General features: G+C 43.6%; 1 protein-coding gene across 16 annotated transcripts in view; it reads left to right on the forward strand.

The window, feature by feature from the left end:
- Positions 1-24,961, forward strand: part of LOC141112036 (ZP domain-containing protein-like) — a 146,715-nt gene that overhangs the window by 42,059 nt on the left and 79,695 nt on the right. For 7 of the 16 annotated variants that reach the window (XR_012236500.1, XR_012236509.1, XR_012236505.1 and 4 more), the window contains exons 2-3: positions 8,556-8,640; positions 10,061-10,200. Coding sequence is in view for 2 of the 16 variants with exons in the window: in XM_073604418.1 (XP_073460519.1) it covers positions 10,153-10,200 (48 nt within the window). In the remaining 14 variants the exon portion in view is untranslated. Of the gene's footprint in view, positions 1-94; positions 321-3,991; positions 4,110-4,203; positions 4,531-8,555; positions 8,641-10,060; positions 10,201-24,961 lie in introns of those variants that run through there. The other 9 variants (XR_012236507.1, XR_012236512.1, XR_012236508.1 and 6 more) reach the window with 6 other exon arrangements.

Raw genomic sequence — 24,961 nt, forward strand, 5'->3', positions numbered from 1 at the left:
TCTCCCTTGCCCCCCCTCTCATTCTCGCCCCCCCTCTCTCTCTCTCCCCCCCTCTCTCTCTCTCCCTTGCCCCCCCCCCCCCCCCTCTAGTTCACATTGAGCAAGCTAGTTCCCATCCTCAGAATTTACTAGGTGAATCTGCAGGATGGGAACTAGTCGCAACCGTGCTCTGTCAGAATAGCACCGCCATATTGGAAACTGAAGCTTCCGCCCTCGTAGCTGAAAGGGTGGAAGTAGAAGGACGCCATGCTTGATGAGGGAACGTTTTACTGTTACTGGTACCGATGTGAGAAAAAGAGTACTGTTGCTGTTGGTGAATTGTATGTAAGCCTTTCTACCCTGGTACTTTACCTTATCCCCTGGTTGTTCACTTACCTGAAGCAAGCATGCATACAGTGAAGGTCTTTGCATGCTTGTTCTCATAGGTCGTGAATTCATACCGCCCAAAATTAAAACTTGAAAGGGGCTCATGGACACAGGTGTCTCACTGTATACATTTCCTACATACTTCTCAATCCAAATACCTACAAACTGCTTGGAAAGCCCCCCCCCCCTCATAATTGATGGTCAGCATTATGAAAGACCCCACTAATGATTGGGGGTCAGTGGCAGTATGAAAGACCCCACTAATGATTGGGGGTCAGTGGCAGTATGAAAGACCCCACTAATGATTGGGGGTCAGTGGCAGTATGAAAGACCCCACTAATGATTGGGGGTCAGTGGCAGTATGAAAGACCCCACTAATAATTGGGGGTCAGTAGCAGTATGAAAGACTCCACTAATAATTGGGGGTCAGTGGCAGTATGAAAGACCCCACTAATAATTGGGGGTCAGTGGCAGTATGAAAGACCCCACTAATGATTGGGGTCAGTAGCAGTATGAAAGACTCCACTAATAATTGGGGGTCAGTGGCAGTATGAAAGACCCCACTAATGATTGGGGTCAGTAGCAGTATGAACGACCCCACTAATAATTGGGGGTCAGTAGCAGTATGAAAGCCCCCACTAATAGTTGGTGGTCAGTGGCAGTATGAAAGACCCCACTAATAATTGGGGGTCAGTGTAGGTATATAAGCCCCCCACTAATAATTGGGGGTCAGTAGCAGTATGAAAGGCACCACTATGGGGGTCAGTAGCAGTATGAAAGACCCCACTAATAATTGGGGGTCAGTGGCAGTATGAAAGACCCCACTAATAATTGAGGGGTCAGTAGCAGTATGAAAGACCCCACTAATAATAAGGGGTCAGTGGCAGTATGAAAGTCCCCCCCCCCCACTAATAATTGGGGGTAAGTAGCAGTATGAAAGTCCCCCACTAATAATTGGGGGTCAGAGGCAGTATGAAAGACCCCACTAATAATTGGGGGTTAGTGGCAGTATGAAAGTCCCCAATTAATAATTGGGGGTCAGTAGCAGTATGAAAGACCCCACTAATAATTGGGGGTCAGTGGCAGTATAAAAGCCCCCAACTAATAATTGGGGGTCAGTAGCAGTATGAAAGACCCCCACTAATAATTGGGGGTCAGTAGCAGCTTGAAAGACCCCACTTATAATTGGGGGTCAGTAGCAGTATAAAAGCCCCTACTGATTTTTGGGGGTCAGTAGCAGTATGAAAGACCCTACTAATAATTGGGGGTCAATGGCAGTATGAAAGACCCCACTAATAATTGGGGGTCAGTAGCAGTATGAAAGACCCCACTAATAATTGGGGGTCAGTGGCAGTATAAAAGCCCCCCACTAATAATTGGGGGTCAGTAGCAGTATGAAAGGCCCCACTATGGGGGTCAGTAGCAGTATGAAAGGCCCCACTATGGGGGTCAGTAGCAGTATGAAAGACCCCACTCATAATTGGGGGTCAGTGGCAGTATGAAAGACCCCACTAATAATCGGGGGGTCAGTAGCCGTATGAAAGACCCCACTAATAATTGGGGGTCAGTGGCTGTATGAAAACCCCCCCACTAATAATTGGGGGTCAGTAGCAATATGAAAACCCCCACTAATAATTGGGGGTCAGTGGCAGTATGAAAGACCCCAATTAATAATTGGGGGTCAGTAGCAGTATGAAAGACCCCACTAATAATTGGGGGTCAATGGCAGTATGAAAGCCCCCACTAATAATTGGGGGTCAGTAGCAGTATGAAAGACCCCACTAATAATTGGGGGTCAGTGGCAGTATGAAAGACCCCACTAATAATTGGGGGTCAGTAGCAGTATAAAAGCCCCCACTAATAATTGGGGGTCAGTAGCAGTATGAAAGACCCTACTAATAATTGGGGGTCAGTGGCTGTATGAAAGACCCCACGAATAATTGGGGGTCAGTGGCAGTATAAATGCCCCCCACTAATAATTGGGGGTCAGTGGCAGTATGAAAGACCCCACTTATAATTGGGGGTCAGTAGCAGTATAAAAGCCCCCACTAATAATTGGGGGTCAGTAGCAGTATGAAAGACCCTACTAATAATTGGGGGTCAATGGCAGTATGAAAGACCCCACTAATAATTGGGGGGTCAGTAGCAGTATGAAAGACCCCACTAATAATTGGGGGGTCAGTAGCAGTATGAAAGCCCCCCCACTAATAATTGGGGGTCAGTAGCAATGTGAAAACCCCCACTAATAATTGGGGGTCAGTGGCAGTATGAAAGACCCCAATTAATAATTGGGGGTCAGTAGCAGTATGAAAGACCCCAATAATAATTTGGGGTCAGTAGCAATATGAAAGCTCCCACTAATAATTTGAGGTCAGTAGCAGTATGAAAGACCCCAATAATAATTGGGGTTCAATAGCAGTATGAAAGCCCCCACTAATAATTGGGGGTCAGTAGCAGTATGAAAGACCCCACTAATAATTGGGGGTCAGTGGCAGTATGAAAGCCCCCACTAATAATTTGGAGTCAGTAGCAGTATGAAAGACCCCACTAATAATTTGGAGTCAGTAGCAGTATGAAAGACCCCACTAATAATTTGGAGTCAGTAGCAGTATGAAAGACCTCCACTAATAATTGGGGGTCAGTAGCAGTATGAAAGACCCCACTAATAATTGGGGGTCAGTGGCAATATGAAAGCCCCCACTAATAATCGTTGGTCAGTGGTGGTAGGAAAAGCCCCTCCCTTTTATAATTGTTGGTCAGTAGCAATATAAAAGCCCCTCCCTCTAAAAGTTGTTGGTCAGTAGCAATATGAAAGCCTCCCACTAATAATTGGTCGTCACTGGCAGTAGGAAAAGCCCCTCCGCCTAATAATTGTTGGTCAGTAGCAGTAAAAAAGCCCCTCCCTCTAATATTTGGTGGTTCGTAGCAGTATGAAAGCCTCCCACTAATAATTGGTCATCAGTGGCAGTAGGAAATGCCCCTCCCTCTAATAATTTGTCGTCAGTGGCAGTAGGTAAAGTACCTCCCTCTAATAATTGGTAGTCAGTGGTAGTAGGAATAACCCCTCCCCTTAAGAATTGGTGGTATTGGCAGTAGGAAAAGCAGGTCAGCAAGACTCTGGTCCCAAACTCCAATCCTGGAATGAGTGGCAGTAGGAAAAGCGGACACCCCCCACCACCACCACCACCACCCAATGGTGGGCACTGGCAGTAGAAAAAGCAACTCCCTAATAATTGGTGGTCAGTGGCAGTAAAAAGAAGCCCATCCCCCTACTAATTAGTGGTTAGCAGCAGTAAGAAAAGTCCCTCCCCCTAATCATTAGTGGTTAGTGGTAGTAGGAAAAGCCCCTGAACTTCATGTACTATAGAGTCCAAATGCTTAAGTGGGATACACATATACCAATATAAAAAAAACTAACTGTTAGATCTAATGTTTGGCAGATTTTGGAAAGAACACCAAGACAGGTTGAGGTCCCAAAATAGATCTTGTCTGCCACCTGCCCTGATCCACAGCTTGACGCCTGGTTTACACTTGTCTGCTGCCTGCCTTGGCTCATCTCTTGGTTTCGTCTCCTCAACACTGTTGCAGCCTCCATTACTCTCTCTGCCTGCCTTTTCTGGTACAGGTCTCTCCTCACCTAGAGAAGGGTGAACCTAGGGGTCTTGATCAGGGACAGCATTCATCAAAATCCATCTCCACCTTTGGAAGCTCTGATGAAAATCAAATGGCCCTAATAATTGGTGGTCAGTATCAGTAGAAAAAGCCCCTCCCTCTAATGATTGGTGGTCAGTGGCAGTAGGAAAATTCCCTCCCTCTACTAGTTGGTGGTCAGTGGCAGTAGAAAAAGCCCCTCCCTGTAATAATTGGTGGTCAGTGGCAATTGAAGAAGCCCATCCCCCAATTAATTGGTGGTAATGGGCAGTGGAATAAGTTCCTCCCCCTAATAATTGGTTGTAAGAGGCGGTAGGAAAAGCCCCTCTTACATAGCCAGCTGCTGCTTGATTATGATGACAGGCAGCAGGACTCTGGTCCCAAATTCCTGGGGTATTAGTGGCAGTAGGAAAACTCCCCCGACTAATAATTGTTGGTCAGTGGCAGTAGGAAAGCCCCCCCAATAATTGGCAGGCGCTGGCAGTAGGAAAAGCAACTCCCAAATAATTATTGGTAAGTGGCAGTAGGAAAAGCCCCTTCCCCTAATAATTGGTGGTCAGTGGCAGTAGGAAGAGCCCCTCCTCTTAATCTATGGCCAGTGCTGTGTTACATGTTACATACTCCCGATCCCTGCAACCTATATGCTATAATGTATGTTACATAGACCTGATCCCTGCAATCCATATGCTGTGTTGCATGTTACATAGTCCTGGTTCCTGCAATCTATATGCTGTGTTGCATGTTACATAGTCCTGAACCAGGGTTACCAACCCCCCCGCAAAAAAAATTACTGACAAAACATGGAGAATTTACTAACATAGCACAATTATTTTTTACTGGAAACCTAAAATATGACCAAAAACTCTATTAGAAACTAACACAACCGATATATAAACAATATGGAAATGTTAACCTGTAATTTGTCTGTCTTTACTATTAAGAGGTCAAAACAGTCTGACATGATGCCAGAATGAGTAGGATTATGATAGACTGGGATATCCTGGGATATGCAGTAAACATTTTCTCCATAACTTGGCTCCAAAATTGCTGTCTGTGTGAGAACTCAGTCCAGCTCTGCATATATCAATGAAAGCTACTGATGTAGCCTTCATTCATAATTTACTGATATGTGTAAATATATTTTTTAAAAAGTGTTTTAGCAATATTTTAACCCTTTGGTAACACTAAGTCCGACAAACCCCAGGTACCAGTTCACCATGGCAACCAGAAGCTTCAACATGGCATCTGGGCTGCACACGCACCCCCCACCCCCCCTGTTATATATCCCTGGCTCCCCTTGCCCATCTGCAGGCCTGGGACCGGGTACTGCCGGGTAGAATGGGCGGGGGAGAGCGGACACACATCCACTCTCCTCCCCTTCAAAGTTAATGACACCCCCAGATTGGTTCACAGATCACAGTGCAAAACTGCCAAATGGTGCAGGAATCGGATCGCATAGCTGTGAACACCCATGCGATCCGATTCCAATGTGGACCAAAAAAAAGGGTCCTGCACCATTTTGGTGCTAATGCAATGCAAATTCAGCCATACAATCTGTATGGCTGAATTTGCATCGCATGTGATCTGCACAGCAGTGTGATGCGAATCATATGCAATGTCTAACATTGCACCAGTGTTAACCCAGCCTAAAAGATTTTATACACAACAAAGCTGTCACCTGTGTATATCATCACAAGTCTTGGGAAGTAAATGTTTGCTACTCTTGTACATTAAAGCGACATTTAGGCTTGATTCACATCTATGCATGTTGCTTTTGAGCGTTTCTGCAGTGCTTTTTGCGGTGCTTGCCGCATTTTTTGACAGGCATTTTTACCGCAGTTTTGCCGCGATTTGCGTTTTGCGGGGTTTTTTTTACACTGTATATAGCCGGTTGCTAAGGAGGGGGCCAGGAAGCCGGCCGGCGCATCCTTAACAACCGATGAGTCATCAGTTGTCAGCTGGCTTCCCGCTCAATGTAAAAAAAAAAAAGAATTGCCAGCTGAAAAAAAAAAATCAAGATAAAGAAAGGCGTGGGCCCCCCCCCCCAGGTCCTTACAAGGCCCTTGGGTCTGGTATGGATTCGGAGGGGACCCCCATGCCAACATTTTTTTTTTAAATGGCGTGGGGGTCCCCCCAAAATCCATACCAGACCCTTATCTGAGCATGCAGCCTAGCAGGTCAGGAAAGGGAGGGGACGAGCGTCCCCCCTCCTGAATCATACCAGGCCGCATGCCCTCAACATTGGGGGGATGGGTGCTTTGGGACAGGGAAGGCTCTGCGCCCCGCACCCATCCCCCCATGTTGATGGGGACAAGGGCCTCTTCCCGACAACCCTTGCCCAGTGGTTGTCGGGTTTTGTGGGCGGGGGGCTTATCGGAATCTGGAAGCCCCCTTTAATAAGGGGGTCCCCAGATCCCGGCCCCCCCATGTGAATGAGTATGGGGTACATTGTACCCCTACCCATTCACCTGGAAAAAATAGTATTGTAGTGTTAAAAAATACAGTAGACAGTTTTTGACAAGTCTTTAACTAGGCAGATCTGGGGGTCTCCTCCGACTTCTCCACTCTTCTCCACGCTCTCCAGTTCTTCTCCCGCTGTCCTGTGCCTTCTGCCGGGTTCTTCTGCTCTTTTGCCCGCTCTTTAGCTAGCTCTTGCCCGGTCTTCTCCGTCATCTTCTTCCCTCTTCTCTTCTTCCGATGTTGACTCAATGCTCTCTTCCGCTTTAACGCCGTGTGCGCGGTGCGCAACGACTTATATAGGCATGGGGCGGGGTCACCGGGTGATGTCATTCAGTGACCCGGCCCCCTTGTGACGTCACAGCCCGGGGCATGATGGATCAGTGATGTCACAATAGGGCATGGCCTTCGGATGAGGTAATCCGATTGCCACACCCCCAACGTTATTTAAGAAATGCAGGACACCGACGCCGACAGATCAGCGGAACTCAGCATCGGAGGAGGGTCGTCGGCGGGAGCGTCGACAGAGGAAGAAGAACACTGAACAAAGAAGACTGAAGAAGAGCGGAAGAAGAAGCGGGGGGGAAGGAGAAGACTGGAGGATGAAGATGCAGGAGATGATGGAGGAAGATCGGAGGAAGAAGCGGAGAAGAAGAAGAAGATTTTTAATAAAAGACTTGTCAAAAACTGTCTACTGTATTTTTTAACACTACACTACTTTTTTTTCCAGGTGAATGGGTAGGGGTACAATGTACCCCATACTCATTCACATGGGGGGCCGGGATCTGGGGACATGGGGGGGGCGGCTTTTTTTTTTTTTACATTGAGCGGGAAGCCAGCTGACAGCTGATGACTCATCGGTTGTTACAGACGCGGCGGCCGGCTTCCCGGCCCCTTCCTTAGCAGCCAGCTATATACAGTGTGAAAAAAAGAAATGAAAAAAAAAACGTTAAACGAAAATCGCGGCAAAATTGCGGTAAAAACGCGGTACTTGCGTTTTGGATGCAGGTCCATTGAATTCTACTACATGCAGAACGCTGCATTTTGCGGGAAAAAAAGTCCCCGACCCTTTCCAAAAACACGGAGGCACAAAAATTCATTGATGTGAACGTGTTCCATAGGAACCCATGTTAAAAAATTTCCCTGCATTTCTGCAAAATGCATCAAAAAATGCATTAGTGTGAATCGAGCCTAAAGCCAGACAGACATGTTATACTTACCTCCTCTGTGCAGTGGTTTTGCACAGGGCAGCCTGGATCCTCCTCTTCTCGGGTCCCACGCCGGACCTCCCTCCCTCCTGGCTCCTCCCTCCTGCTGAGTGCCCCCACAGCAAGCAGGCGTACTCCCGACCCACGGCTCTGTGTGTCCATTCGCACACAGGGGCATGACTCAGCCCCGCCCCCTCCGTCTCATGATTGACTCACTGGCTGTGATTGACAGCAGCGGAAGCCAATCGGTACCTCTGCTGCCAAAAGCCAATCAGGAGTGCGAATCCCCAGAGAGGCAAGGCTCTCGTGGACATTGCTGGATTAAGAGGGGGCTCAGGTAAGTAAGGGGGGGGCTGCTGCACACAGTAGGTTTGCATAGAATGCATGAAGATAAAAAAAACTTGTGCCTTTACAACCACTTTAATCCCAAAGTGAATTTTTACATATTTTCATGAATGAGGTGAAACAAAGTGAAAATTCCCTTTGCAAAGAAAACCCAATCATGTGCAAGGAAAATGAATGCAGGATTTTTGCATGCACATGATCGAATGACTGAAGTTGGCATAGCTTCATCTCATTCACTAACATTAGTTAATTTTCTCTTTGCAAAGTGAATTTTCACCTATATCAGTGAATGAGGTGAAGTTTTGCTGACGTCCGTCATCCAGTAATGAATTTGCAACACAAATATGCTGTTTTCTTTTTAATTGTCCTTGCACCTGGGCTGGGTTTTCTTTACTTCACCTCATTCACTTATATAAGTAATCAGGAATTACGCCTTTGGCAAATCAGGGTCTTTGTGTCGTTCCTTAGTCTTTACTTTTAGTTGTATCTATGCAAAACAGTTAATTATTTGTAATCTTTTTAATAAAGGATTTATCAAAGAGGGACTGGAAAGTTGCTGGACCCGTCATGGGAAGAGATGAGGAAAGAGGTCACTTTAACGGTTGAAAATGAGGTGAGAGATTACTATGTAAATATGGAAATGTGCCTTTATTATTTAGGTCTTGTATGCTGAAATTCAGTCCTCGTACATCGCGTATGGTATGTGATTAAGCCTTCTTTTATTCTAATAGTAAAACTGTTGTAGTTATTTTTCCTTTGGAAGAGATGAAAATAAAAAAAGGTCATATTTGCAGCCTTGTGACAAGGAAAGAATTGAAGTCTGCACTTATAAACATGGTTTGGTACCTGTCCCTATTTCCAGATTGTCAAAATACAAACATTTCCACCTATTTCTACAGCCGTGGTCCACAGGCCCCCACCTGCACCTCTGGACCCGGCCTGAAGACAAATAGTGGCAGCACCACCTCGCTTCCTCACGCCAGCTGTGGTCCACAGATATATGGACAGGCTAGGGTAGTATATAGACAGGCTAGGGTAATATATGGACAGACAAAACCAGAGAAAATCCCCAGCTCAACTCCCCAACCAGTCTGCTTACCAACCGAAATAACCTGTCCAACAGTATGCATTAAAAGCAAGAGTTTAGTTAGCACACATTTGCAAACACATTCATAAGCTGCAGGGCCTCTTCACGGCACCCTCACTTGCAGTCCTAACCCTTCTAAATTTTTGAGGGTCTCCACAATGGAAGCACATGCATTCTAATGGATAGATAAGGGGCAGGTGGGCACATTGGACACCCAGCACATGGCACAATGGCTGCACAGGTGACTGACCCTTATCTATCCCTTAGAATGCATGTCCTTCCATTGTAGAGACCCTCAAAAATGTAGGAGGGTTAGGACTGCAAGCTATACACAGGGTGCTGTGAAAAGGCCTTGTAGCTTATGGATGCGTTTGCAAATGTGTGCTAACTAAACCTCTGTTTTTAACGCATACTGTTGGACAGGTTAATTCAGTTGGTAAGCAGACTGGTTGTTGAGTTAAGCTGGGAATTTTCTTTGGTTTTGTTTTTCATGCGTTTGCCCTTCCATGTGCTCCTTGCTGTGAAGGCCACTTATAGGTGGGGACAGGGGCCATCTCTTTGTTACTACTATACAGACAGGCTTGGGTAGTATATGTACAGGCTAGGGTAGTATATGGACAGGCTAGGGTGGTATATATACAGGCTAGGGTAGTATATAGACAGGCTAGGGTAGTATATAGACTGGCTAGGTTAGTCTATAGACTGGCTAGGTTAGTCTATAGACAGGCTAGGGTAGTGTATAGACAGGCTAGGGTAGTATATGGACAGGCTAGGGGTCATTTCTTCAGTGTTGTCACGTGAAAAGATATGATAAAATATTTACAAAAATGTGGGGGTGCACTCACTTTTTTGAGATACTGTATATACAGCATACACATGCTCTATTATAGACATTGTAAAAATATGTAATATCTGTACTGTGTATCATTTCTTTTTACCCCCCTAGAGTAAAAGGAATAGTGGAATAAAAAACCCCATAGTAAGGAGCCCTACAGCTACATAAACAGATTCAGATTCACACACGTCTGGACACAGCAGATGACCTCGGAAGATTCTGCCACCATGGCCTGTTTACTTTGTTTTTATGTAAGTTGCCAATTGGCTTTTCAATAAATCCACTATTTTACTGCTGCACTTAATCTGGCGCCCCCTTGAGTTTTTTTTCTTGCCAGAGCTATTGTTTGAAGCTTGTTTGATTTTTTCTTTCATCTGTCTAAACATTTATAGGGGCCTCTTGAATATGTTGTTCTGGAGGTTTTTATTGCTGTCTATGAACCCATTAGGGAGATTCACTCTCTTCTTTGTGTCCTGGTGACCTTTGTCACAGAGTGAAAGTGCTGCTGCCAGCAGAACAGTGATAGGGGAAAATCTTCCAATGGGAACACTTCTTTGTTGACAACTGTCTAAAGCTGGCTATACATGGATCGAAATTCACTCACTTTAGCAGGGACTGGCCAAATTTAATTCTACATATGGCCACTGTGGTTGAACAGAAGTTGATCTACTGATCGACTTCTGTTCAACCGCCCTGTTGGTACATTTCACTCGATGAGCGCTGCAGGCTAAGACTGCCGTGCTGATCTGTGTATTCTGATGGTGGAGATGTCTCCCTTCTGTCAGAATACGACAGGTGTAGATGGAGAGATCAGGTCAGTTTTTTTTTTCTTTTTTTAGTCAACCCATGTATGATCAGCTTAAAAGGAGTTATTACTTCACTTTGGAGGACTTCATCTCGCTTCCTGTTTTGTCTATCAGACAAGAAGTGAAGGGAAATTTCCTCAAGGGGACACACATGGTAAAAAAAAACTGACCGGGCTTATAACCATAATTCCAGGATTGACTGGTCAATTCTGTAGAGTTCTCTAGGTATGGGTATAACCCTCCCCTACTCTATTTAAAATGAAAATGAAACTTTTAGCTTTATATATTTAACATCAGAAATTTAAATAGGTCATAAATGGCCCAGAAATGACTGCCGTTGTATACAATTTTTTAACAATTTCCTCATTTGATTTAAAATATAGCTAGAAAACATTAACCTGACAGTTACGCATAGTTACATATAGTTACATTGTAGGTGTTACATAGTAGGCGCGGTCGAAAAAAGACACAAGTCCATCAAGTCCAACCTATGTGTGTGATTATGTGTCAGTATTACATTGTATATCCCTGTATCATTCAGGTGCTTATCTAATAGTTTCTTGAAACTATCGATGCCCCCTGCTGAGACCACATTTCACATCCTTGCAGATCTTACAGTAAAGAGCCCTCTATGTAGTTTAAGGTTAAAACTCTTTTTAATAAGTGGCCACATGTCTTGTTAAACTCCCTTCCCTTCCCTATTGTGGGGTCACCAGTACGCTATTTGTTAATTGAAATCATATCCCCTCTCAAGTGTCTCCAGAGAGAATAAGTTCAGAGCTCGCAACCTTTCCTCATAACTAATATCCTCCAGACCCTTTATTAGCTTTGTTGACCTTCTTTGAACTTGCTCCATTCCAGTACATCCTTCCTGAGGACTGGTGCCCAGAACTGGACAGCATACTCCAGGTGAGGCCGGACCAGAGTCTTGTAGAGCGGGAGAATTATTGTTTTATCTCTGGAGTTAATCCCCTTTTTAATGCATGCCAATATTCTGTTTGCTTTGTTAGCAGCAGCTTGGCATTGCATGCCATTGCTAAGCCTATCATCCTTTTCCATCCTAGATTCCTTACAGTTGTGGCACATTTTTTAATAAAATGGTTGCTATATTCTGTGTATTGCATTGCAGGCAGCATCAGTGTTGGGACAAGGTCATCTAGTGCCCCCCTCCCACCTGGTGCAAACCGGTTCATCTTCTTCAACTGGGATCCCAGTCCCACCTGCCTCTGTGCTTGCCTCATAATCACTGCGGAGCTCTGGGCCTGACAACCAAGTTTCACGTGGACCTGGAAGTGTGCAGTGATGTTGTGGGACCTTCCTGGTGAATGTTCTCTGCCTCTGCTGGTCTCCCTGCGTTGACTGTGAATAGTGACAGACTGGCCAGAGGCAAAACAAAAAGAACACAAACATACCTGTGAACTTTTGGAAGTTAGTAAATCTGAGATTGAGACACGGCAAGGGGGAGGGGCTACTAGCAGTGCACAAAGTGTACCGCACCAAAATGGAGGGTGTAGTTGCATTGTGCTTTGTGCACTGCAGAACTTTGCAGGATTTGATAGTGGTGCACATAGTATGTTATGACAAAATATAAGGCTAACAGTGCTGTAGATTGAAAGTGCAGGAGAATAAATTATAATAATATGGCCCTCTAAACAGGCAGAAAACAAATGCAACTACCACATTTAAGGATTAGAATGGCATCAATTTAATAATGTAGATTTACCAAAAAATGATCTAAAAAAAAAATAAGAAAAGGAAAGTAACAGTTTATTACTGGCAACAGTAAAAGTGCAAAGAATAATCTCAATATATCAGTTTCTCCCCATTCTAAAGGCTATGATAAGGAAATATTTGGTTATCCAGAAGGATACTAAAAACATCTCTTGTAATCCTCATTCACAGAAATAAAGCTGGCTATTCATGGGTAGAATTGCATATCCTGTATGGGCACCCTGGTTGTACACGTTGATCTATCAGTTGACTTGTGTACAACCAGCTTGTCGTTTTTTTTTTCCAAATGATTAGTACCCCTTGCTATAAGGCGGCAACACCAGTCATTGTGTTCTGCCGGCAGCGAAGACTCCATGCACTTCCTGCCCATTGAATACAATAGCTCTACTGGAAGGATTCTCCCATCATCACTGACTGTGTTGATCAGGGAATCGAGCAATTTGTATTCCTTCCACTTCTTGCGGAAGGAAAGAAAATTGCATAATGTATGGCCTGCTTTAGAATTTGAGTCGCAGCATATCTCTTTAAATGGAGGGTGCAGACTAGTAGCTACAGCTATCAGTAAAGAAGCCCTTCAGTTACCACTTCACCTGCACTGTTGTTACTCAGTTGCCATCTGATGTTTCAGCAGAACTGCTGAATTTGTCATGGCCTACTTTATCATGAAACAAATTTTACATGTGATCCCCATGTAGACGTAACACAGTGTCTCTGTTAGATAATTTTCCAAGCAATCAGATAAATATGCAGTTTAAATATGTATGTGGGAACTATGTAAGCCACCAAAGTACTTGTAAGTTGTTTTTAAGCCACTCCTGTGATCCAGGCACCCCTGCCAGAAAATGTAACTATGCGATTACCTCACTTTTCACAGTGCAGTTAAAGAGGAACTTCACTTGTTTTTACAAATGTAGAGGGTACTGTAGCTGCTGATTTCTAAAAAAGACATATCTACAAGTCCGCAAGGTCCAGCATTATCTTCCTAGCACCCTAAGTGTTCACAACTTGCTAGGTTCCCGTGCTGCCATCTTGGATTCCGGGTTCCAGCTGTTATTTCCTGATAAGCCAGCTTCAAAATGCTCATATGCAAGATCAGCCAGATGCAGTAGATTGGTCCTGTAGATTCCTGCGATGTGTAATGTGATCGGCGGGTGTGGGAGAACCTAGGCTAAGTATAAGGAAGTGAGAGCAAATACCTACTAAAGCGGGTACTTACTACCAAAAAAGCAAACTATTTTATGTATAAAAGAGGTGGGGGTTAGAAGGAGACTTTGAAGAAATTGTGAGTGAAGGACTGCTTTAAGCATTTCAGTTTGGTGGCCAGCCTGTGACTGGACAAAGAGCAGCTGAACATATATAAGTTATCTCTCTGCTCTTTTATTTTGTAAACATGTACAGTAGGATAACTAACACCACTGTGCAATGCCGAAATGCCTGATTGGCTCACAGCTATGCCCCGTCCTTTCCCAGTCCCACTATACATGGGATCAGATAAGTTGTAAACTATAGTCTTCCTTTAGGCTGCATTCACACCTGAGCGTTTCAAAGTCGCGCACTTTTGCTGCGATTTTGTACAGGTCACCAATGAAAAAAGCAGAAAAACGCTTGTAATCTGCCCCAAAGAAGCTCATGGGTTTTTTTTTTGAGTTTAAGGCGTTTTTCAGGCGTTTTGCTTCAGGTGACAAAACGCTCAGATGCGAACAGGTGCCATTGAAATGATTGGGATTTTGCTTGTTAGACGTTTTTCAGGCGTTTTTTTCACATGTTTTACGAGCGTTTTATGAGCTGAAAACGCTCAGGTGTGAATGCAGCCTTAAAAAAGCAAGTATGATTTTGACAAAATTACCTGTGTGGCATTCAGTGTCTAGCTCTGATCCCAGCACATTTCCTAACCTACGTATATGGCTGCAGCACATTAAGCCGCTAGCATTTCACCTTTAGGGCATCAATAACAAACCCTCTCCACCTAGCACTGATAATCAGGGGTTCCTAAAGAAGCAGCACAATCCGGGACCAGTTCTGTGAAAACATCAGATTTATGTCGATGGGATTTGTTTGCATTTCAAAACACTGCAAATTGTACAGCAATGTGCCGAACATGAATAGTCAATCATAATCTGTAGTGTAGTCACTGTTTTTCATACTAAACCCCTTGTCTATGTAAAAACATCCTGGGGATTTTGAAAAGGAAGCATTTGGGTGCATGTATCCAGTGGTAGATTACAGATGTGCCTCAGAATGACTCCATATCTCATAGGAGCGAACAATTCTACAACAAGGATCAGTGCTGAGATTCAGACAGCCCTATCAGGCAGCACAGTCAGCACAGTGACCAGATTCTTCTCTGTTATGTAACGCAGCTAGGCTACCTTCCCACCCTGGTCTTTGACTGGACAATAAGACTTCATTTAGATGCGCGGATGGGGGGCAGCAAAAATGCACTGTTAAGCTGCATTTTTTGCAGCTCGCCAACTACCCCTCCTCCAGAGGAGTTCCAGCCACCTGTGGAAAAAATAGAAGTCAGCAGCTACAAAAACTGTAGCTGCTGACTTTTAAAAAACAGCCAATCACCTGTCCCACGATCCAGCAGTGTGCTCACCCCAGTCAGTCTCACCTGCTGGTTTTGGTCCCCAGCGCTGGCATCTTCACTATATGCACCCTGTCATTTTTTTAAGTGGACCTGTTTGGACAACCCATTGCCCTCTATGGAGCGGCGGATTTCAAGGGACAAGTGTCTGTTTACAGTGCCTTGAAAAAGTATTCACACCCCTTAAAATTTTTCACAATTTGTCATGTTACAACCAAAAACGTAAATGTATTTTATTGGTATTTTATGTGATAGACCAGTGATGGTGAACCTTGGCACCCCAGATGTTTTGGAACTACATTTCCCTTGATGTTCATGCACTCTGCAGTGTAGTTGAGCATCATCGGAAATGTAGTTCTAAAACATCTGGGGTGCCAAGGTTTGCCATCACTGTGATAGACCAACACAAAGTGGCACATAATTGTGAAGTGGAAGGAAAACGATAAATGCTTGTTACAATTTTTTAGAAATAAATAGCTGAAAAGTGTGGCATTCATTTGTATTCAGCCCCCCTGAGTCAATACTTTGTAGAACCACTATTTGCTGCAATTACAGCTGCAAGTCTTTTTGGGGATGTCTCTACCAGTTTTGCATATGTAGAGAGTGACATATTTTCCCATTCTTCTTTGCAAAATAGCTCAAGCTCTGTCAGATTGGATGGAGAGCGTCTGTGAACAGCAATTTTCAAGTCTTGCCACAGATTCTCAATTGGATTTAGGTCTGCACTTTGACTGGGCCATTCTAACACATGACTATGCTTTTATCTAAACCATTCCATTGTAGCTCTGGGTGTATGTTTAGGGCCTTTGTCCTGCTGGAAGGTGAACCTACGCTCCAGTCTCAAGTCTTTAGAAGATTCTAACAGGTTTTCTTCTAAGATTGCCCAGTATTTGGCTCCATCCATCTTCCCATCAACTCTGACCAGCTTCCCTGTCCCTGCTGAAGAAAACCATCCCCACAACATGATTGCCACCACCATGTTTCACGGGTTCAGAGTGATGTGCAGTGTTAGTTTTCCTACAAGGAAGTGGGGAATCGGCTCCAGGAGACTCTAGGGAATGGGTGAGATTGTCACCAGAGAGTGTGCTACCTGGGTCCGCCGTGACCACCATACGTTGATCCTACCGGTTGGAGTGTTTGTGGTGATTACCACGTTTACTGTGATTCTTTGCCTGATGTGATTTTGAGAAATGTGAGTTCAATGGTGGAGGAGAGTGTTGTTTTAATAAATTTTTATTGCGTTACTGCACTATTGGATCGCTTTCTTTTTTACATGTGGAGAGAGCACTGCTTTTTTACTCTGGATATATAACGGGGAATCATTGAAGGTCATCATTTTGCCCCCTTCTGTGTGGGATAAAGCCTTAAAGCCGAGCACGAGATTGTGAGGCAAGAGAAGCTAGTGAGTTTATTTGCCTAAGAGGAGTGGAATCACAAGTCACAGAGGTGTGGTGGAAGATTGAATAATTGAAGATCTGCACCGTATCACGTTATGGATCATCACTAATGTTATTACGTTTTACCCATCACTTATTATTGGACTTTTTATATTTGTAGAAAAATATATTTTTTTTGCTTCAAAGGTCCTTTTCAACACATCCTTTTTGCATACATAGAGATCCTTTATTCACGTAATGGACATTGATTTTGGACAAAGGTCACATTTTGTTAATATAGTTTAGTGTAAATTATTAGTCATATATAATTTTTTCACGTGTTTTTAGGTTAATTGATTTAGCGCTGCTATTTGATTTCACTATTGGTTGGGGCTAGTTTATGGTGAATCATTTATTGTTTTTCACCGTGTTAGTTTTCCGACCACACATAGTGTTTTGCTTTTAGGCCAAAATTTTAAATTTTGGTCTCATCTGACCAGAGCACCTTCTTCCACATCTTTGCTGTGTCCCTCACATGGCTTCTCGCAAACTGCAAACGGGACTTCTTATGGCTTTCTTTCAACAATGGCTTTCTTCTTGCCACTCTTCCATAAAGGGCAGATTTGTGGAGTGCACAACTAATAGTTGTCCTGTGGACAGATTCTGCCACCTGAGCTGTGGATCTCTGCAGCTCCTCCAGAGTTACCATGGGCCTCTTGGCTGCTTCTCTGATTAATGTTCTCCTTGCCTGGCCTGTCAGTTTAGATGGACGGCCATGTCTTGGTAGGCTTGCCATACTCTTTCCATTTTTGGATTATGGATAACAATGCTCCATGAGATGTTCAAAGCTTGGGATATTGTTTTATAATCCAACCCTGCTTTAAACTTGTCCACAACTTTATCTCTAATCTGTCTGTATTAATACTGAGATTAAATTAAACAGAGGTGGACTCTATTTTTCTAATTAGGTGGCTTCTGAAGGCAGTTGGTTCCACTAGATTTTAGTTAAGGGTATCAGAGGGGGCTGAATACAAATGCACGCCACACTTTTCAGAAATTTATTTGTAAAACAATTTGAAAACCATTTATAATTTTCCTTCAACTTCACAATTATGTGCCACTTTGTGTTGGTCTATCGCATAAAATCCCAATAAAAAAAATTTACATTTTTGGTTGTAACATGACAAAATATGGAGAATTTCAAGGGGTCTGAATACTCGCCGGTATCAGATCCAATCCTGTCCACTAAAAACAGGCGGATGGGGGATCTGTTCCCCATACTTCTGGCAGATCGGATCGGATGACCGATCCGATGGTCCGTTTCCATCCTACCACACATAGGGAAAAGCGGGTTGTGTCCGTGTCTATTCTGCACCAGCTTTGTATGAGCAGGCGGACTCCGCAAATGTGAAAGGGGCCCGAAGGAGCAGTAAACAACTGATAGGGACTTTTCTCTGATCCCTCTTCATAGCAGCATGTGCTTGATCAGTACAAGTGCATGCAGGGCACCTGATTGGTCAAAAGTACTTTCCTTCCTTTTCTCCCTTCTCTGTTTACAGTAGTTACATTTAAGAATACATTAAATTATTTGTAATGAATACATAACTGCATTCACTTGTCTTGTTTTCATATGTGCCTATAGTTGAGCCTATTTTTATCGTATCCACCAATTTTCTCATCCACTTGATCTAAAGCTTTAAAGCTTAACTCTAGGTTTCACTTTACTTTAAATCATTCCTCCACACCAAGCTGGTCCAAACTAACTTTTTTTCACTAATAAATGTGCCCACTGTCAGTGCTATATAAACTGTATGTGGTATCAGTTACACACAGTATACCGTGTTGTGTTCTGGCAGTGGTACGAGGACTTTTCATCCCATTTCCGGAACAAAATCGAGGTTGGCTGAGCGCAGTTCAGCCATTCACAGGAAGCTTTGTATTTAAGGAAGAACTTAACATCATCTGCCTGCCATACCACCTCAGCCAATCAAAGGAAGCCCTGTATTCATTGCTAAAATACTAAGTTTCCTGTAAATGGCTGAGCATCATTCAGCCAATCTCGATTTTGTTCCGAGAATGAAACGGGAAGATCTAAACCCATAACTACCCAGTTTTCCAAAAAATGCAATTGTAAACTTTATTGCAAAGTCAAATAAAAATTCTAAACATACCAACAACACCTAAGTTGCTGGTATGTGCTACAAAGAGTTTATACAAGCCTATACAAGGCAATAGCTTTACTTTACAAGGCGCAATTTAAACATTTTATTACAGCTTTTTTTCCCCACATACAGTACTTTCATTTTCCTAAGCAAATTAGATCACTCTTTAATCCTATTCATGATTGGGTGCCATTGAGGCCTAGATGCCCAGACCACAAATTTAGTAGCATCAGTGTGCATTGGTTAACATGACAATGACTCTAAATAATACCTACCTAAATAATTTTTACATTTTTCAAAGACACAAAAGGGTTTTATTTAATACAGTGTTTTAAAGCAGAACTAATACTAGCCATAAACTCGTAGATTTCTCTTGTTTAGCCTGTGGTCACTAAGCCACGGTGAGTGAAATAGCTGTGGTCCTGCACTTTCCAGGAATTGACTGATTCATAATAATTATAAATGTAGAAAAATCTTGGGACACTACCTCCAATGGAAATGAGCTCACGAATTGAATGGGACCCACTAAATCAATAAGTGGGTCATAAATCCCTGATAGATGCCAGTACCAATTATAAATATAAAGCAGAGGCTTGATGCTGAAGCATTTCAGCAAATCGTTCCTTCAAAAGCCGTGTACACAAGAGCGGAATGTCCAACAGAAAAAGTCAGACGGAAGCTTTTCATCATACATTCCGATCGTGTGTGTACCTCATCGGACTTTTGTTTTCGAAAATTCCAACGGACCTAGAAATAGGACATGTTCTAAATATTTCCGACAGAACCAATTCCTTTCGGGAAAACCGCTCGTCTGTATGCTGTTCCGACGGACCAAAAACGACGCATGCTCTGAAGCAAGTACGAGACGGAAGCTATTGGCTACTGGCTATTGAACATCCTTTTTCTAGTCCCGTCGTACGTGTTGTACGTCACCGCGTTCTGGACGGTCGGACTTTGGTTTGAGACCGCTTGAATGGAATTCCGTTGCAGAAACCTTCAGAGTTTATTCCGACGGCAAAACCGGTCGTGTGTACAGGGCATAAGGATAAGTTCACTTTAAAAAAAAAAATTATAAAAAGAATTTTTTTTACATTTTTTTTTTTGAGCCTGTAAAGCATTGCACCAGCGATCAGCTGATTGCTCATGCCATGCAGGTCTCCTGCAGACCCGTCAGTGTTTCTGTGTGCCCGTACGGCCAAGCAGATACACTGACAGGAAGAATCAATGAACTACCACGGTGCTCCACAGCGCTGTGGTACTTCATTGAGAACTACAAACTGACATCTGCAAGGAATGTCGATACTTGTAGTTCATTCATTCACAAAACTCGATGAATGAATGGCGTGACCGTGTGGGCGGAGCCCTGCACGGCCACGCTAAGGCTGCAGCATTGGGAACATGTTACATGTTCCATCCTAAAAGCAGGTGGAATATTTAACATGTTCCCAAAGGTGAACTTATCCTTTAACATTTACAGCAGTTAAAATAACCTTAACGTAGAATTCCAGACTAAACCTATGTAGTCTTAAACATGCCCCCTCCTAATATCTTTGCTGACTAAACTGTGTAAGAAGGATGTATATACTTAGGGATCTCTCCTCTCCCCTTCAGCTGCCGCTGACTGACACAAGGGAGCCGGATTATGTGACCGGACCGATGTATATACATCTTTCTTACAAAGCTTAGTCTGCATAATTGGTAGGAGGAGGTAGGGGACATTTTTAAGTTAGGTTTAGCCTGGAATTCTACTTTAGTTTCAGCTTCCGTTGCATGTGAAAAGACACAGACACTTGAAGGCACCAGGACAAAACTTTGAGAAAAGTGAAGCCTTGGGAAGAAAATGCAGTCGGCAGAAGTTTTTAACCTCATGGAACAGTTCCATTGCTGACAATTAGGGTCATGCAATTTTGGACCTATCAAATTACATGACAAGTCGCATCGGTGTGAACGGGGGCTGAATCTTCCACAATATCTTTCATGGGTAAACATGCTGCAGCAGCCACAGTGAGTGACATAGTTGTAGTCCTACAAATTAGAGAAATGTATTCATACATTTACTGTATGTGGAAGAATTCAGACATTATATAACTGCAGTCAATATTGTGTTCATATTTTCTGAGAACGTTACTGCCAGAAATGTGATAGCACAGGGTGCACAATAACCAGCATGCATATAGACACACATGCAGGCTCAGCAATGGTAATGGTACCAAGCAGCCTGCTTAAGCTGGAATGGGACATGGACATATTGCTGAGTGGTCTGTCTTCAGCTAGTGTTTACAGTTACCTGTGACCTGACCTGCTACCTACCTGTGTACATCCTGCCTTGCCTCTGACCCGTCTCTAAATTCTTATACAGTATATCCGCTGTGACCCTGCCTTCTGATTCGGGAACCTGTCTGCCTGGCTGTTAACTGACCTTTGGCTGTATCCTAACACTGCCTCTGCCTTATGTTCCTGTACCTCACTTTCCAGCAGTTGCTGATGTTGGCCTGTATCCTGGCGCTGTCCCTGCCTTCTGATTTGGTAATTTGCCACCCAGCTGTTAAAATGGAGTTCCAGGCTAAATTGAAACTAGATCTTAAACAATCGAGCACCAACCACCACCACCCCCCCCCCCCCCCCCCTCGTTTTCGGATATTCTTTTTTTTTTCAGTTTTTTACCTTTTTTTGTTCTCCTGCAGGACGTTCGTCCTACCTCGCCGCAGCGAGGTACTTCATCTCCTCATTTGCATCGGCTCCTCATCCCCCCCCCCCCTCCACCCCGTGAACTGTGTCTGTCCCAGAAGCTGACGGGGCCATTCAGAAATCGCAGCGTGACTTGCGCGCATGCACAGTATGAAGCTGGTTTCCCTTAGTTGCTATGCCGGCGCCTGCACCTGAGGCGATGAACGAATTGGCTTCGAGGGGCCTACATCGCGGGATCCCTGGACAGGTAAGTGTCCTTATATTAAAAGTCAGCAGCTACAGTATTTGTAGCTGCTGACTTTTACTTTTTTTACAGAGGCTGGAACTCTGAACCCTTGGTTTGTGTCTTGGCTTCATTCCTGTCTCCTGATCGGATGTTGCCACCGATCAGTGGACAGAAATGACAGTACAGTAGTTGCCTCGTGCTTTGTGCACTGCCAAGCATTGCAGGATTTATTGGCCGGGCATATAATGTGTTTTGGCAAACTATAGGGCAGGGGTGTCCAACCTAAGGCCCATGACGGCTATAAATGCAGCCCAATACAAAATTGTAAACATAAAAATGTTGATTTTTTTTTGGTGGAATTTTTTGTAAAAATACATTTACACTTAGCAAACACATGCGGGCGAAGAAAAATTTGACAGTGTCTTTTTACTTAACTTTTATAAGTTTTATCTTCCCAAAGAAAAGTATCCCACTCTTCACAATCACGCTTTATTCATGTCATCAGCTTTCAGCAGCACCTATATTTGTGAGCGACTATTTTCAAAGATAAAGTACACAGAGGGCAAAATTGGAACCAAAATATCTGATGAGCACCTTGAGAATTCATTGAGAATTGTTACCAAATCCATCGTACCAGACATTGATGCATTCGCTTATCAAAACCAGTGTCAAATATCGCACTATTTATACGTTGTCCTCTTTAACGTCTATAATAAATACAATTACAAAAAATTAAGTTTTATTAATCAGATAGGTACATTATCTACTGTATATTAGTGATCGTTAACTTGTGATTTGTTTGACTTTTTCTACTCATCAGCTATCCTTATTGTTAGTGTATTTTATGTATGGCCCAAGACAATTCCTCTTCTTCCAATGTGCCCCAAAGTCAAAAGGTTGGACACCCCTAATATAGAGCTAACCATGCTGTGGTTTGATAGTGACTGGCCTGCAGGGGATTAACCACCTGCCGACCAGCCGCCGTCATTATACTGCGGCAGGTCGGCTCTTTTGCACGAATCGCCGTACCGGTACGTCGCTTCGTACAATAGATATAGTGGAACGCGCACGGCGCTAGAGGCGCGCACGGCGCCAGAGGCGTGCACGATGTCCGCTGCTCACCCACGATCGCTCCACAGAGAGCCAGAACAGGGATCTGTCAATGTAAACAAACAGATCCCCATTCTGTCAGGGGAGTAGAGAGAGATGGTCTGTTTCCAGTAATTAGGAGCAGCGATCTCTCTCTACTCCTAGTCAGTCCACTCCACCCACAGTTAGAAACACCTCCTAGGGAACACATGTAACCTCTTGATCGCCTCCTAGTGTTAACCCCTCCTCTGCCAGTGTCATTTATACAGTAATCTGTGCATTTTTATAGCACTGATTGCTGTATAGATGTCACTGGTCCCAAAAAAGTGTCTGATCTGTCTTCCACAATGTCACAGTCCTGCTAAAAAATCACAGATCGCCACTATTAGTAGTAAAAAAAATAATAATAATAAAAATGCCATAAATCTAGTCACTATTTTGTAGATGCTATAACTTTTGCGCAAACCAATCAATATACACTTATTGCGATTTTTTTACCAAAAATATGTAGTAGGCTACATATTGGCCTAAACTGATGAAGAAATTCGTTTTTTGAGCTTTTTTTGGTGGGGGGATATTTTTTCCAGCAAAAATTAAAAAATATTGTTTTTTTTTTCAAAATTGTCGTTTTTTTTTTGTTTATAGGGCAAAAAACGCAGAGGTGATCAAATACCACCAAAAGAAAGCTCTATTTGTGGGAAAAAAGGACATTAATTTCGGTTGGGTACAATGTCTGTCAGTTAAAGCGACGCAGTGCCGTGTCGCAATAAATGGCCTGGTCATTAAGGGGGTGTACATATATTTATATGTAATGACTTGTGACTGAAGTATATCTGTTCCCTTGTTGTTATCTCACATGCGCGCTATACTGGACAGTTGGGTCTGTGATATGCTGTGCATGTGTAGCGGTCACCTCGCTGTAAGTTAGTAGGTGAACCTGTTTATTGCAATAGAGTTTATATGCAGCTCCTGTTAGTCTACTTAACCCTGTCTCTTTTGGTCTGGGATTCCATAGCTAATTTTAGCTCAGGACTCACTAACCAGCATTAGGTAAAGCCAGGTTAGGCATCAGACAAACACTTCTGGTAATTAGAGCTCTGGCTACATGACAAATTAAAGGCTACAGGGACTAAGCGCAAGCTAGATAGGCAGACATTGAGTTCCAGTGCCATACCATGGTTCCTGCTGGTGAAAAGCTGAGTTCCGGGCTGGTTGGACAATGGCTGGAGGATCTTTCCATCATTGCTGTTCTTGTCTTCAGGGCTCTGACACCAAGACTGACACTATCCTCAGGGGCCCCTGCATCTGGACTTTCCTGCAACATTCATCTGGAGGTATCTCTGTTAATAACTCTATATAATAACTCTATATACCCTGATATATGTGCACAAATCCACCAGGACTCTTGTTGGGCCCTTTGCTGATTTTACCTGCTTGTACATTGGATGTATGTACTACTATTTAATCTTTTCCTATACACAGCTTGTATTATATCTATACTAGTGTGCTTCTATATACTTATGGTTAGTGTTATATGCTGGCTGCAGTAGTTCTTTGTCTCTCAATTACTTTGATTAGATTACTGGGTAATTTCCCAGGAAGGGAATTCCCTCTGTTCAGAGGCCCAATCAAATGTGAAGGCGCTGCAAACTTTATTGCCAGACCCACTTTTTCACTTAGCGAAGGTTCTGGTTCTCTTGTTTATCTACAAGTTTAGCACAGTATCCTGTTTGGAGAGGGTAGTTTCTCATAACCCCCCCAAAAGAGGGCTACACAACAAAATTCAGTACAGTAACGAGTATGGTGGGCAGATGTTTAATCAGTAAACCACAGTAAAATGTGAACATGGTGTCATGCATCTAGACATGGTTAAATGGATTAAAACCCTCTTAGTTAGGTTGCTAGTAGAATTAACTAAATGTTGTTTTTGACTCCTCTGTAGCCAGTGGAGCAGTGTTTGATTGCCTTTGGCTGTTCTGGTCCCTTCTGGTTGCAGGCTCAGCTACTTCCCCCTGTCTTCTATCCATACAGCCTCAGCCAATCCCTGGTCAAGGGGGTGACCAGCAGAAGGCTGATGTGTATATAAATAGTCTGGGGATCTGAAACAGCAGGGTCCTCATCCTGGAGAAGATCCAGCCTGAAGGGTTCCTGCCCTTCTGGGCAGACTAGCTGAAGACTGCAGGTGTTTCAACAAGGTCCCAGCTCAGGGAGAGCTGGTGGGCCTACTTTTAAACCAGAAGAGAACAGAAAGTCTGCTGAGGATCACAGTACAGGCCAGTGTTGGGACTGATCTGAGATATGAAGATGCAGGATTTGGGACTGATCTCAGGTGTGGATGTGCAGGAAT

This window comes from Aquarana catesbeiana, linkage group LG11 (genome assembly GCF_042186555.1).
Source record: "Aquarana catesbeiana isolate 2022-GZ linkage group LG11, ASM4218655v1, whole genome shotgun sequence".
Taxonomy (NCBI): domain Eukaryota; kingdom Metazoa; phylum Chordata; class Amphibia; order Anura; family Ranidae; genus Aquarana; species Aquarana catesbeiana.